Source organism: Conger conger, chromosome 11 (genome assembly GCF_963514075.1).
Source record: "Conger conger chromosome 11, fConCon1.1, whole genome shotgun sequence".
NCBI classification, from domain to species: domain Eukaryota; kingdom Metazoa; phylum Chordata; class Actinopteri; order Anguilliformes; family Congridae; genus Conger; species Conger conger.
This window is the reverse complement of record NC_083770.1, coordinates 31,890,488-31,902,723: the sequence shown is the minus strand read 5'-3', so window position 1 is coordinate 31,902,723 and position 12,236 is coordinate 31,890,488. Positions and strand designations below refer to the sequence as shown.

The following is a 12,236-nucleotide window of genomic DNA, read 5'->3' as shown; positions in this document are numbered from 1 at the left end:
GCTCGCATGCTCTGAGAGTTGACCTCTCAGCAAAAATCTGCTTGAAACGACATGCTGATTTTGAAACTGATATTGGATATTTTCTTCATTTGAACTGTAGACAAAGTGCCCAAATCATTGTTCATGTTTGGGGTGAAAAGTAGAACGCACTATTGTATGGGACTAATCATGTTATTCTAGTTAAAATGATTTGTCTGAGAGGTCAGTGGTCCCTCAGAGATTAAATGTATGCCATCTGTCTGTGAGGGATCTGTTTGGATTCAAAAGTCAGGCCATGTTTTGCTGCTACATTGCGATTTGCACAGTACTACGCTTTCATCAACATCTATCTCATGCAGAGGCAGTCCGTTAGCTGCATTACCCCCATTTCCCCAATGCTTTCAGCAAAAAGCCATAGTAGGCAAATTACTATTTTGCACATTGGGAGCTACAGGAGAGCTAGCACTAACTGGAGGAAATACACCTACAGGTGACGACAACAAGGTCATCTGGAGACACATACTGTATGCGGTGGTATGCCGGGCCCTCCAAACACGGGCAGAAACACAACCACTGTGTTCCTGAGGTAGTGAATACTTGTCACCCTCACCTGGATCTGGCCTTTAGCCATGATTCTGTCGGTGTTCTCTCCTTCCTCTTTCAGCCGGGTCTTGTTGTAGCACTTCTCATAGCACAGCAGCCTCAGAGTCTGCGATCCCTCCAGCTCGATTTCAAACTCCTAGTACCAGCACAGAGATGACCGTTAGCAAGGAATACCCTGGAGGAGTCTCTCACATAACCAGACAGGTAACAGGTTACAGGATTTTATAATCCCTTCAAGGTCCTATTCCCCAAAAGTGATTAAAAAATGTACAGTAGGCCACATAACAAGTGTGCACACACTACAACCAATAAAGCCATAGAAAAATGGCAACAATGTCCCTGAATCCCAGGATCAGGACCAACCGCACATAGTAAATGGAGATTTTCTAGGATTGTGCGAAGCTCTTTGGTTAGTAATCAGGGATTTTCAAGGTTTGTGGGAGCCAAGACCTGGTACACGTTACACATGGACTGTGACTGACGGATGACATATGCCCACAAGCTGCTGACAGACTGTGAGCCAATGATCAGCAGGCCTCACCTCGTTCCAGTTGGGTTCGGTGGTGTCTCTGTAAACTCGCGTTTTGGCTTTGTTCACAAAGTAGCCAAAAGAGTCCACCTCCAAGGTACAGTACAGATCTGGAGGAAAATCACCAGAGTTTAGGGTTGAAGTTAGCTGGAAGGCCCGCTTGATACCAAGAAAATTAGATCAGACCAGATCCAGATGTCACTTGTGACAATGGCAGGCAGGAAGGTTAAACACTGGTGAACAGGAAATGCTTGAGTTCCAAACAAAACAACAGCGATGAGAGCCACTTCAACTCAGGTCACCGTTTAAGGGATTACTTTTTTTAGATATTAAAAAAAATAAAAATAAAACCATCATAACAGGGTTCCTAGGCAGTGTGTGCTGACCTACATAGAGACAGTGTCTGGCTGGCTATCAATATAAAGGCCTGAGGCGTGAAAGGGGAGCAGTCAGGTGCAGTGGAGTGCGGTCAGGTGAAAGCCTGCCGCAGTGTCCCAGCCAGCGGGGCGGAGCCGCCCTCGCACGCCAGATCGGGGACACGGCGTCCCCGCCTAATCCGGTGTTCCCGTCACTGCGGAACAGCATCTGCTCCAACAGGGAATTCCTGCCTTCTGCCCAGAGACAGGCGCAGAGAGATAACCAGGCCGGGTTCGGGGAGGGGTGATGGGCATGGGCACCGCGGCAGTGGCTGTCTCAGTGCGTGACAACATTTTCATCCATCAAACGACACAGGAAGCACAGGAGAGTGGCGGAGCACACTTACTTAAGCTCTGTTTGAGCCCTGAGGCGGAGTGGACGATTACATTCAAAAACCCATACAGGCCAGGCGATTCATCATCTGAAACAGACAGAGGGACAGAGATGGTTTTGTGTGCCTTCCCCTGGAGCAAGTGCAATGCCACACATGCCTGTACCCGTATGTCTGTCCTGTGCAAGGTACAATACATCCATATATTTATTCAATATTTGATAAGTAAAGACACAATTTTTCCTAAACTTTCAGATACAGTGGGGATAGACTAAATTATGGTTCATTGTATCTTTCAGTCACGTATTTTGCCATAACCTGTATTTCACGCATGGGTTCAAAGACCATCTGGAACACAGTGACCTCATTTCCTCTATGAGTCCCAATTCTCACTAAAATTAGCACAGCGATGAGGAAAACACCCACAAGAACATCAAACAAGAAGTCCCAAAGAATTATTTAGTAGACCACCGCTGCTCTGGAGCACATTTGCAAAAAAATGCCTTTTCTGTTTTGTGTACCTCTCTGCTTAAATCTTGCCTCACAGTGAAACATTGTCCTTTATCTCAATAGTGTGACTTGGGTTTTAATCACAGATTTATACTGTATACCATTATACTCATTTTGGATTCACAGATGTCTATATAACTATACTAAGCTATAAATTAATTTATTTATACTAAAGTTTGTGAAAACTAGTCAACATACAGATTTTTCTTTATATGACTATGTGGTTTATGAGTGTATGTGTGTGTGTGTGTGTGTGTGTGTGTGTGTGTGTGTGTCCACACATATATGTATGTTGTGAGTGAGTCCATATGTGTGTCTGTGTGTTTAAGTGTCCTTGTATGTGTGTCTCTGTGAGTGCGGGGGTCCGTGTGGGTGTGGATAAGCGTTTGCCACAGGGTTATGCGCATGTGTGGGTGTGCATGTGTGTTGTGGGCGTTTGTGTTTGAGTGATATGTTTTTATGTTTTTATGTTTTGTCTGTCGAGACTGAATAGCCTGTGACTCAGCAACAGCTTGATGCCTGATGTAAAAACCTGAGCCAGCACAAAACAAAAACTTTTCACAAAACCGCAAGGGTAGAATTCTGCCCCCTCCCAGTCCCACAATCCCTTGCCCCAGCGAAGGTACCTTCTTTATTTATGGTCAGCGGGATGCTGTGGACTGTCTGTAGTTTGACGCAGGAGTTTGTCAGCATCTGCAGCTCCACAGAAGTGAGCGTGAAGCTCTTAAAACCTGCAGAACAGATTTCAACATATATATTTATTAGACCTATTTTCAAGTCTTTTGCTGTTGTAGCCTATCCACTTAGATATTTGACACGTTGGGATGCTCTTCTGCATACCACTGTTGTAATGCATGGTTATTTGTGCTACTGTCTCCTTCCTGTCAGCTGTCCTGACCAGTCTGGCCCTTCTGCTCTGACGTCTCATTAACAACGTGTTTCCTCCCACAGAACTTCTGCTTCTGTTTTTTAGTTTTCTCACCATTCTTTGCAAACTCTAGAGACTGTTTCACATGGAAATCCCAGGACATCAGCAGACATCACATGATTGGTTGATGAAATATTAGCATTAACAAGCTGGTGTAAAGGTCTACCTAATAAAGTGCTCTGTGAGTGTATACATACACACACAGACACACAGGCACAGACAACCAACAGACAGACAGACAGACAGACAGACACAGACACAAATATTCACACATACCCACACAACCACACAGACACATATTTTCAAACAGACAGATATAAACACACACACTGGATTACTTTTCCCCTGTAAAACCACCCAAGGTGCCTTTAACACAAGAGACCAGGTCTGAAAGCATAATGTGCAGGGGCAGGGGAAAGCGCCCACAGGATGAAAGGTAAGACCGAAAATAGCTGCAGTGTAAATTTTTCACCCTGTGGAGACAGACCCCCCCACGATGTGCAGGACAGAGTGTGTTTGATTAACAGGCTGGACAGTGGCCAGCAATGCAGTGGGTCGAGGGGGAGAGGGAGCAGGAAATAGTGTGAGAGAGTCTGTGCGTGTCTGTGTGTGTGTCTGTGCGTGTGTGTCTGTGCGTGCGTGTGTGTGCGTGTGTGTGTGTGTGTATGTGTGTGTGTGTTTGTATGTGTGTGTGTGTCTGTGCGCGCATGCGTGTGTGTGTGTGTGTGTGTGTGTGTATGGTGGTGAGGGACACGCACACTTTTTCTGCTGCTCCCGAATGATCTCCCTCCACTCAGCTCTCTCGTAGTCCGAGGAGATCAGGAACATGTAACTCTGAAACACAATGCAGGACAAACCTCAGGACCTACAGCCACGCAGCTATGAGCCACTCACAGGCACACTGGAATGCCTACAGTACATGTCGTGCACAAAAATGACGAAGAGAGCTTGTGATGTCACCCCCCAATGAATAACTGAATGAAGTTTTGAGCCGGTGACAGATGTGTCACCGCTGCAGTCCCTGACGGCAGCCGCAGCTGTTCGCGCACAACCTCCGCAGTCCCACCATGTGACTGCAGCACAGCGCCGCCCGGTCGCTTAGAAACCCTCTCCACGACTACAACAATCACCTCCGCCCCGCCCCACCCCACCCCCGCAGGGCCTGCCTAGCCCCACCTAATACAGCGAGATAAAGCCCTAAGTACTAAATCATCTTACACGCAGTCAGCTAAGAAACAAAGGGGGGAAACAATAAGGCTGCAGACTCAAGGTAATCCAGTCAGTGTGAAGCAGCACTTGTGTATTACAGCAATGCAGAAACTGTTAGCACTGTCAGTCCCCCGGGCATCTCCAGAGTACATTAATAATAAACAACAGGCAGCGGCACACTGAGCTGTTTATACACACCAGGGGGAAGTGGGGCCAAGAACCATTACCATAAAATCCACAAGCTGTTAGCATCAGGGTTAGTAATGGGTATGTAGCTCCTGAATGGCAGCCAGACCAGGGGTTTGAGTGATGAAAATATGAGTTGAAAGGAGACTGTGCTGGTATAGAGGCAGTGCTGACAGCCTCGTCTGAGAGGAACGGGATGGAGGTTTTGGGGTAGGGGTTGCGTTCGGCCATGAGGCTCACCTTGCCGTTCCGGTTGTGCACCCTGAAGGCCATGCAGGGGGACATGAGAAGGAGAAGGGACTCCTGCTCACAGAGCTTCTTCCTCAGCCTCTCCATCACCTTCGAGCCCTTGTTGGCCCTCTGCAGGCACATTCAAAATCACTTAATACTCAAGCTGCCACTAACGTTCCCTTCTTCTGTTACCGATGAAATGACATGTATTTCCGAATGTAGTGTAACATATTTAATCTATTCTCAAAAAGCCATATAAGCAACAAAATAAAAAAAAACTCCTTCGCTCTCTCTCGCTCTCTCCCTATATGACGCACCTTTTCCCTCTGGATCTCGTTCTTGATCTGCGAGATCTTGATCTTCATGGCATCGATCTCCTCGTCTGGCACCTGCGGTATGGGTGAGGAGTCGGACTCGTCGATGGTCTGGAAGGTGAGGTCGGACAGGGGGATGTACCACTTGCAGTCGTACTGTTGGCTCTTCCTGCGGTGGTGGAGATGGGGAGAGATCCGTCAGACACAAGATCTCTAATTAGAGCATCACCACACCAGATCTCCTCAGACTACAGACATGACTGTGCGACTGGGTCAGCCTACGGACCCGTCAGTCCAAAGGCCACAACTCCACCAGTCAGTAAAGTCCAAATGACATACAGATCCCAGCTAATAAACCCTCATAAACAGAGACCCTTACGTGTACCTGACTGAAATCAGAAATGTCCACAAATCAATACTGCATTACTGAAGCTAATCCAGCTGCAGAACACAGTTAGAAGAGAACATATCACACCAGTTATTTGATGGAAGTGTGACTGAAACACACAGCCTGTCCAGATCCAAGCAATAACACAATGTCTTCCTGGAAATAGGGATTCATTACAGATATAGCTCATCACAGATATAGCACATGGAATGAAGGACAGCGTGCTGGTCAAGACAGAGGGTGACCAAGGAGAGAGGAGGCAAAGAGAGGGAAGAGTGAGAATGAGGGGAACAGTGGAGGCAGAGGAAGAGTAAACAGAGTAAGGAGAGTAAAGAATGAAAAAGAGAAGGAAGAGGGGGAGCATAAGGAGGTGAGAATACAGCGAAGGGGAAAAGACACAGAGGAGCGCACTCACCCCCCGATCTGCTTCTTCAGCTTGGCACAGAGCAGGAGGTCGGTGAAGAGGAAGACGTGACGCAGCTTACGGGCTCCCTCCACCAGCTCCACCATGAAGCGGTCCTTCAACAGCTGCCGGTTCTACAGGAGGAAGGACATCAACAGACCATTCCAAACATCCATCTATCTATTCATCAAACAATCACATGGCCTCCCCTGGCAATGTTTCAGTGGATCCCAGTCAACAATAGAGGGCCAATAAACTGAATGTTTCTAGCACCTTTTAAAATCCATGCCAAGAATTCAGGCTGTTCTAGGGGCAAAGGCAGGTCATACCCAGTACTGGAAAGATGTATCTAATAAAGTTCTCACTTAGTGTATATACACGCATACGCTCATACACAAAACATAGACACAAACCTTATTATAAACATATGTAACATGCATCATTGCAAACACACACTTATTCCTTGTTTTACCACATTTTACCAAAAGGGGGTGCCATTGCATTAATTTAAATCTATGGCACTTTGTTTCGTAGACCAAGAAGCACAACTGGTTGTTGCTTTGCGCCTCCCTGTCACAAAATTAAACATGAGTAGGTCCACCAATCACACCCTACTGGAGAACTGCAGGGAGAGCCAAGCGCGTGTCTGGTGTGTCAAACAGCAGTGATATCAGCTTAAAACACATCATCCTGGCTTGCTGAACATGAAGTCATCTGAGTGGTCAAGTGACATCGCAGCAAGTTTGACAATCCAGACCTCCTCCATGGTTCAGTGGAGCTGCTCTCTCCCAAATATCCAGCCATTAGGTCAGTGATAAAGACACAGATTTGGGTGAGTAATGAGTAGCACTCGCCCCTAGCATTGCACATGGTCCATGCAACATCACATATGATGCCTCACATGTGCTGAAAGTAGAACACTTTCACAGTGAAATACTGCAGGGCCAAGGCCCATGTTCAAATATAGGGTTTCAATGCAGTGAACGCCATTCAAAGCTCCCCTGGACAGTAACAAACAAGCTTGTGCTCTTGTGGGATGCCAGCATACCCACATCCTGCCCCTAAGACTATGCTCTCTATGCTGGCCAGAGGGGGCGGAGAGAACAGGGGGACTTCATTGCAACAGTGCCTGTGACATTTGAGTCACTTTCTATCTACCCAGAATCCCTCTGGTTCTGCTTCTGTGCAGTATGAGCCAATAAGCCAGATCACTCTATGCTAACTATAGGAGATTCATGGATTAGGGTAGATTATCCACCAATGGGAAAATATACAGTATGAACGTATCTCTCGTCAGAGTCAGTAAGTGAACCGTCTGCAACAAGCCTAAGCGGGAAGATCCCGGAAGGCCACAGTGCAGTGATCCCCAAGCAGATATACGTGAGGGATAAACAGAGTGACTGAGCACTTACAGACACACAGCCATCCTGTAATACCCCAGCTCCCACCCCAATCCCTGTGTTTCCCAAAAACCAGGGCCGTTCCAAGATAATAGTGTGAGGGGAAAAAAATCAGGAAATCCGTGGTACAAACAACAAGACCGATCTGAGTATTCCACTTCCAGTTTACGCTTTATTATTGCATAACAAACACGCACAGAGAGTGGATCCTTCAAAGTTCCCCAGCCGCATTTTCAGTAAGGGCTTAAAATTTCGGGAAGTGAGCCCCCACTCCTCCAACTCTCCATTACCCCCCAGTTCAGGCATGCCATCACACCGGATGCCGATGACATGGTGTTGTGACGTCTGGGTTTCCTCAAACCAGTGGGAAGGTGCCAGTGACTGAGCAGTTTACTATAACCTCAGAAATCCAGGCCAACAGCACATATTTATTCTACACACAGCACTCGCATGACCCAGGAACCTGGCAACCACACCCCTGGATTCACACAAACACTCCCTGCCTGGGAGGTGAACCCAGGATTTATGTTCCAGGTTCTACCAACAGCACTGGGATCCATTTTAGGGCAGTAGGGAGCCTGTGCTCAGCCTTTAGAATGGAGAGATGAAGGAAAGAGTTCTGAAACTAATAACTATGTTTCATTCATCACTTAACAAGTAAACACAGAGAAGCATACATATGCAGCACACACAAATTTACACACAGGCACACAAAAACCAAGTATAGGGGTGGCCTGTAGCGTAATGGTAAAGGTACATGGCTGGGACCTGCAAGGTCGGTGGTTTGATCCCCAGTCTAGCCACATAAGATCCGCACAGCCATTGGGCCCTTGAACATTGTCTCCTGCTTAGTCTAATCAACTGTACGTCACTCTGGATAAGAGCGTCTGCCAAATGCCATTAATGTAATGTAAATGCGCACACACACCCACCAATCTCCCCTGTCACATGCAAATACAGAATTCTATATATAGTTTGTGCTGCTGGGATGCTGTAATTATTACTGTAGGCCTTACCCTAATTGTACTATCCATTATGAAAAAGAGGGCACTGCTTTAAAAACGGAAGGAAGAAAAAGAAGCTGGTCATGAGTGAGCTGTCTGAATGCATCAAAATGACAGTTTATCAGCGCCTGTCTCTGGGGAAATATGACATTGGTAATCTTCCATAAAGGCTTGACTTGTAAGGGCCAGGGACTATTGGAAAAACGCCTTGAACAGCAGACTCATGAAGGCCCTTTGCTATTAAATATTGACAGGAAATCGAAATCTACACTCCCGACTGAGTGGTAATGGCAGGCAGGTACCAAATTCTGTCGTTCATTTATTTATGATCAAATAAAAAAGAGATCGGATAAACGTAGTACCAATATTCGTCAAATAAATTCTTCCGCTTTGGAAAATGTTGTGTGGAGGAGGTTCTGAATGCACTGAAAAAGAGCACAGTCAACCAAATGTCCTCCATTCATACATTTGTCCATTCATGACATGCCAACGAGGCCAGCTGAACCCATGCATTTCCATTTTTTTCCAGTGAACTCAGGGAGTGGTTCTGATTTCGGTCATCTGAGTAACTGCTTGGTGGGGGGGGGGGTATATGTACATTTCTGTGCAGATGGGCGGGGGACTCGCTGGCTTGATAAGAAGTGCTGGAGGTAACTTCCAGGAATGTGAGGCGTGGGATCTGGGCTACACTTCAGAAACAGGATATTGAGTGAGGGGTAGAGGGGGGTGTGGGGGTAAGGAGCAGGAAAGCTGGCTGTGGGCTTTCCCATCTGGGTCTGGGACTCTTGCATTGTGTTTTTGTGGAGCTGTATCACCGGAATGTAGGCTCAAAATGAGGCGAGTCAGAGTTGAGTCAGCACCTCAGACGGCCTGACTCACACACTCAAGAGGTCAAACTTGTTTCATTAAAGTGATTCTCTGGCCCCGGCTCTCCAAGACAATTCCCAGAGATCCAGAGAGATACGGATCTGAGAAAGGGACGGGTGTCCTAACTTTGGCTCTTCTTGCCTTGTTCAGCTGAAAGCCCTCGAGCCTGTCCTGTCACTGGGGTATCTATAGTTTAATTACCAGCTTTTCCAGAATGTTCCAGAGTCTTTTCACTCCACAGGTATGGAATGTGATTTATGGGCACAGACAATTTCCTGCCAACCCCAAACCCAGACAGTCTGGCCAGTGCCCACAAATTTAATCGAGAACTGGGAGCAAGAAAAAGGCACAAGGAGCAGTCATTTTAACAAAAGGCCTTGTGGTCCCAATCCCCTGCCCTTGACACAGATGGCACAGGATACCCTCACGTACACCTCCACTGCAAGCATCAGACCTTCCCAACTCAATAGAAGCTGAACCAAAAGTGTAAAATCTAGACATCCTGCCGACATCTTGGCACAAGACAAGACAGGGCCAAGGAGGGGCTGGGTCCAGTAGAATCAAGTTGGGAGAGCAGAACTTGATGTGAAAGTCACAAAGGAGACTGGTGCATCCATCAGGCCTATGGTTATGATGTGTTGAAAATCAGTGACATCACCACTCACAGACACGACCATCACAAACAAAAAACACTCATAACACGCAAACACAGTTATCGCGCACACACGGGTAGTCACAAACACAGACACACAGGATATCTCACATGCACAGACACTTACATACAAAGTCAGACACATAAAACACCTACACACTCAGTGTCACACACAAAATCTCTACTGTGGGCAGTGAGTCAGATCTAATTGTAACCCCATAAGAGGCCTCTGCCACCCAGAGGAAGAGCACTCCCTCCGGTACATGAACAGACCTAATTACAGTATTGACCTGGTAGGTACACAAGCAGACACTTTCTAACCCTGCCAAGTGGGGGCCAAAGATTTAAATTCTCAGTGCTGCATGAATGGTGTCACTTGATGCGAAACCACCAATCATAACACAGGGACGCACATCCTTTGATGAGATCTCCAGTTGACCTCCATTACTGAAGATGTAGACGGTTCTAATTAGCATGGGCTGTCACGATTACAGCAGTGATGTAGTTTGAACATCAGTGCTTTGACAATGATTAATCAGTCTTTCACCATTAGCTGACCTTCAACCTACATCGCCATGCCGATGATCTGATAAATTACAATTGCTTCTCATTTGAGTCATGAGGACTTCACTCTTCAGCCATGCAACAACAATTCTTCCATTGTAAATGTTATCACATTAATCCCATTCTGAATAGGATTACACACACTGCAGTGCCACCAAGGATTTCTAGTTATTAGCTTATTATCTATTCATTAGTAGTCTTGGCAAAACTCAGTCCTCCAGTGAAGACACTGCATTCAGATTACCAGAATGAGGAACAAACTTATTCGTCATGGGCCTGCCTTATTCGACCTCATTTCCCGTCTCATCAATCAGAGTGTGAGGAGAGGTTGGCTTCTGCCTGACTGCTACCCCTCTGCTAGGGGGTGGGTGCAAACCAGAACAAAATCCAATAACGCCACCCCCCACTCCCAGAGCCACAGGGATGGAATGAGAGGGTTCATTAGGGAAATGTCTACATGGTGTAACAGGAGCTAAGAATCGGAGAATGCTACTCTTCTGCCAAAGAGGGGGGCGCATGGGGGGGGGGGAGGGGGGGTCAGCCAAGCACCCTCACGGATCTGCCCACATCAGAGGAGCCAATCAGGCAGCAGTTCTCTCGTGCCAGCAAGAGGAGGGGACCCAATTAATGGATGTTGTAAAAGAGACTAGGAGCTCAGAGTCTAGGGGGAGGGAGAGAGCAGCCTTGGGCCTAGTTTTGAGCTCAGACACTTCTCTCAACGACCACACTGGTGTTTGTCAGGAGCAAGGGTGACAGCCCCCGTATCCAGAGAAACCAATCTATTGACTTTGTCCTTGGCAGGGGAAACAATTGCTTTTTTATGAGAGGAACAGCAAGTCCTCTCTCCTCTCTCCAAACCGCTTTCTTTTCTGCTGCTTGCTTGGAGGTGTATGCATTTCACAATATTGCTTTCGCGGAAAGCAAAATGACCAACAAAAACTTCCAGACTGAATGAAAAGTTTCATTTTGAATCTGGCAGAGTACTATTCTGTGCATTTAGTTGAACCAATTCCTTTTCCTTTTTTATACTTCATTATATATTATCACCTAATGGCTCTGTGTCTGACATGAGAACACACAGGACACAACACACAGAATATGGCTACATTAATAACAGAACAATACATTAGAGCAAGTCTCTCGCCATGTAACACACTGGAGCTCATCATTTTACTTACACCTACAGAACAGTAACAATCAATTTCACTTATGGGGCATGTTATGCATTAAGAACAATTATAGCAGCAGCAAAAACTACATTAATCAGAAAAAAAAAAGCAAATGAAAACATTACGCATACACACACGTAACAGATAAAGAGCCTGAAGCCAACCTGGTAATGCACTTATGCACAGCAGCGCTGTTGTCAGTTGAAGTCATTATAAGATCTGATACGAACTGCACATTAGTAAAACTTAACATTACAGTGGCCATGTACCTGTAATTACATATGGATAAAATACTTGATATTATGTAAACACAACGTGTGACTTACTGAACGGAAAACCTTCACCACTTAACGTAATTACACATTGCATTCAGCTTACACACATTAAACATGGTTCTGCACTCACACAGCTATGTACTTATGGCTGTGTAAAATGTAGGTGCACATGTGTAATTAAAACCATTTGCTGAGAGCCTCCTAGACTCCAAGTACTGAGGCAACATACAGGATCAAATATCCAAAGATGCTGTGGTGCCCTTGGGTAAAATATAAT

At 46.2% G+C, this 12,236-nt stretch overlaps 1 protein-coding gene across 2 annotated transcripts in view; it reads right to left on the bottom strand.

The window, feature by feature from the left end:
* Positions 1–12,236, bottom strand: part of si:dkey-91m11.5 (PH_BCR_vertebrate and RhoGAP_Bcr domain-containing protein) — an 86,501-nt gene that overhangs the window by 14,656 nt on the left and 59,609 nt on the right. For both annotated transcript variants that reach the window (XM_061260447.1, XM_061260448.1), the window contains 8 exons: positions 6,041–6,162; positions 5,241–5,406; positions 4,933–5,052; positions 4,056–4,131; positions 2,996–3,100; positions 1,875–1,949; positions 1,124–1,221; positions 590–718 (listed from right to left, as the gene is read on the bottom strand). In XM_061260447.1, the coding sequence (XP_061116431.1) occupies positions 590–718; positions 1,124–1,221; positions 1,875–1,949; positions 2,996–3,100; positions 4,056–4,131; positions 4,933–5,052; positions 5,241–5,406; positions 6,041–6,162 (891 nt within the window). The remainder of the gene's footprint in view (positions 1–589; positions 719–1,123; positions 1,222–1,874; positions 1,950–2,995; positions 3,101–4,055; positions 4,132–4,932; positions 5,053–5,240; positions 5,407–6,040; positions 6,163–12,236) is intronic.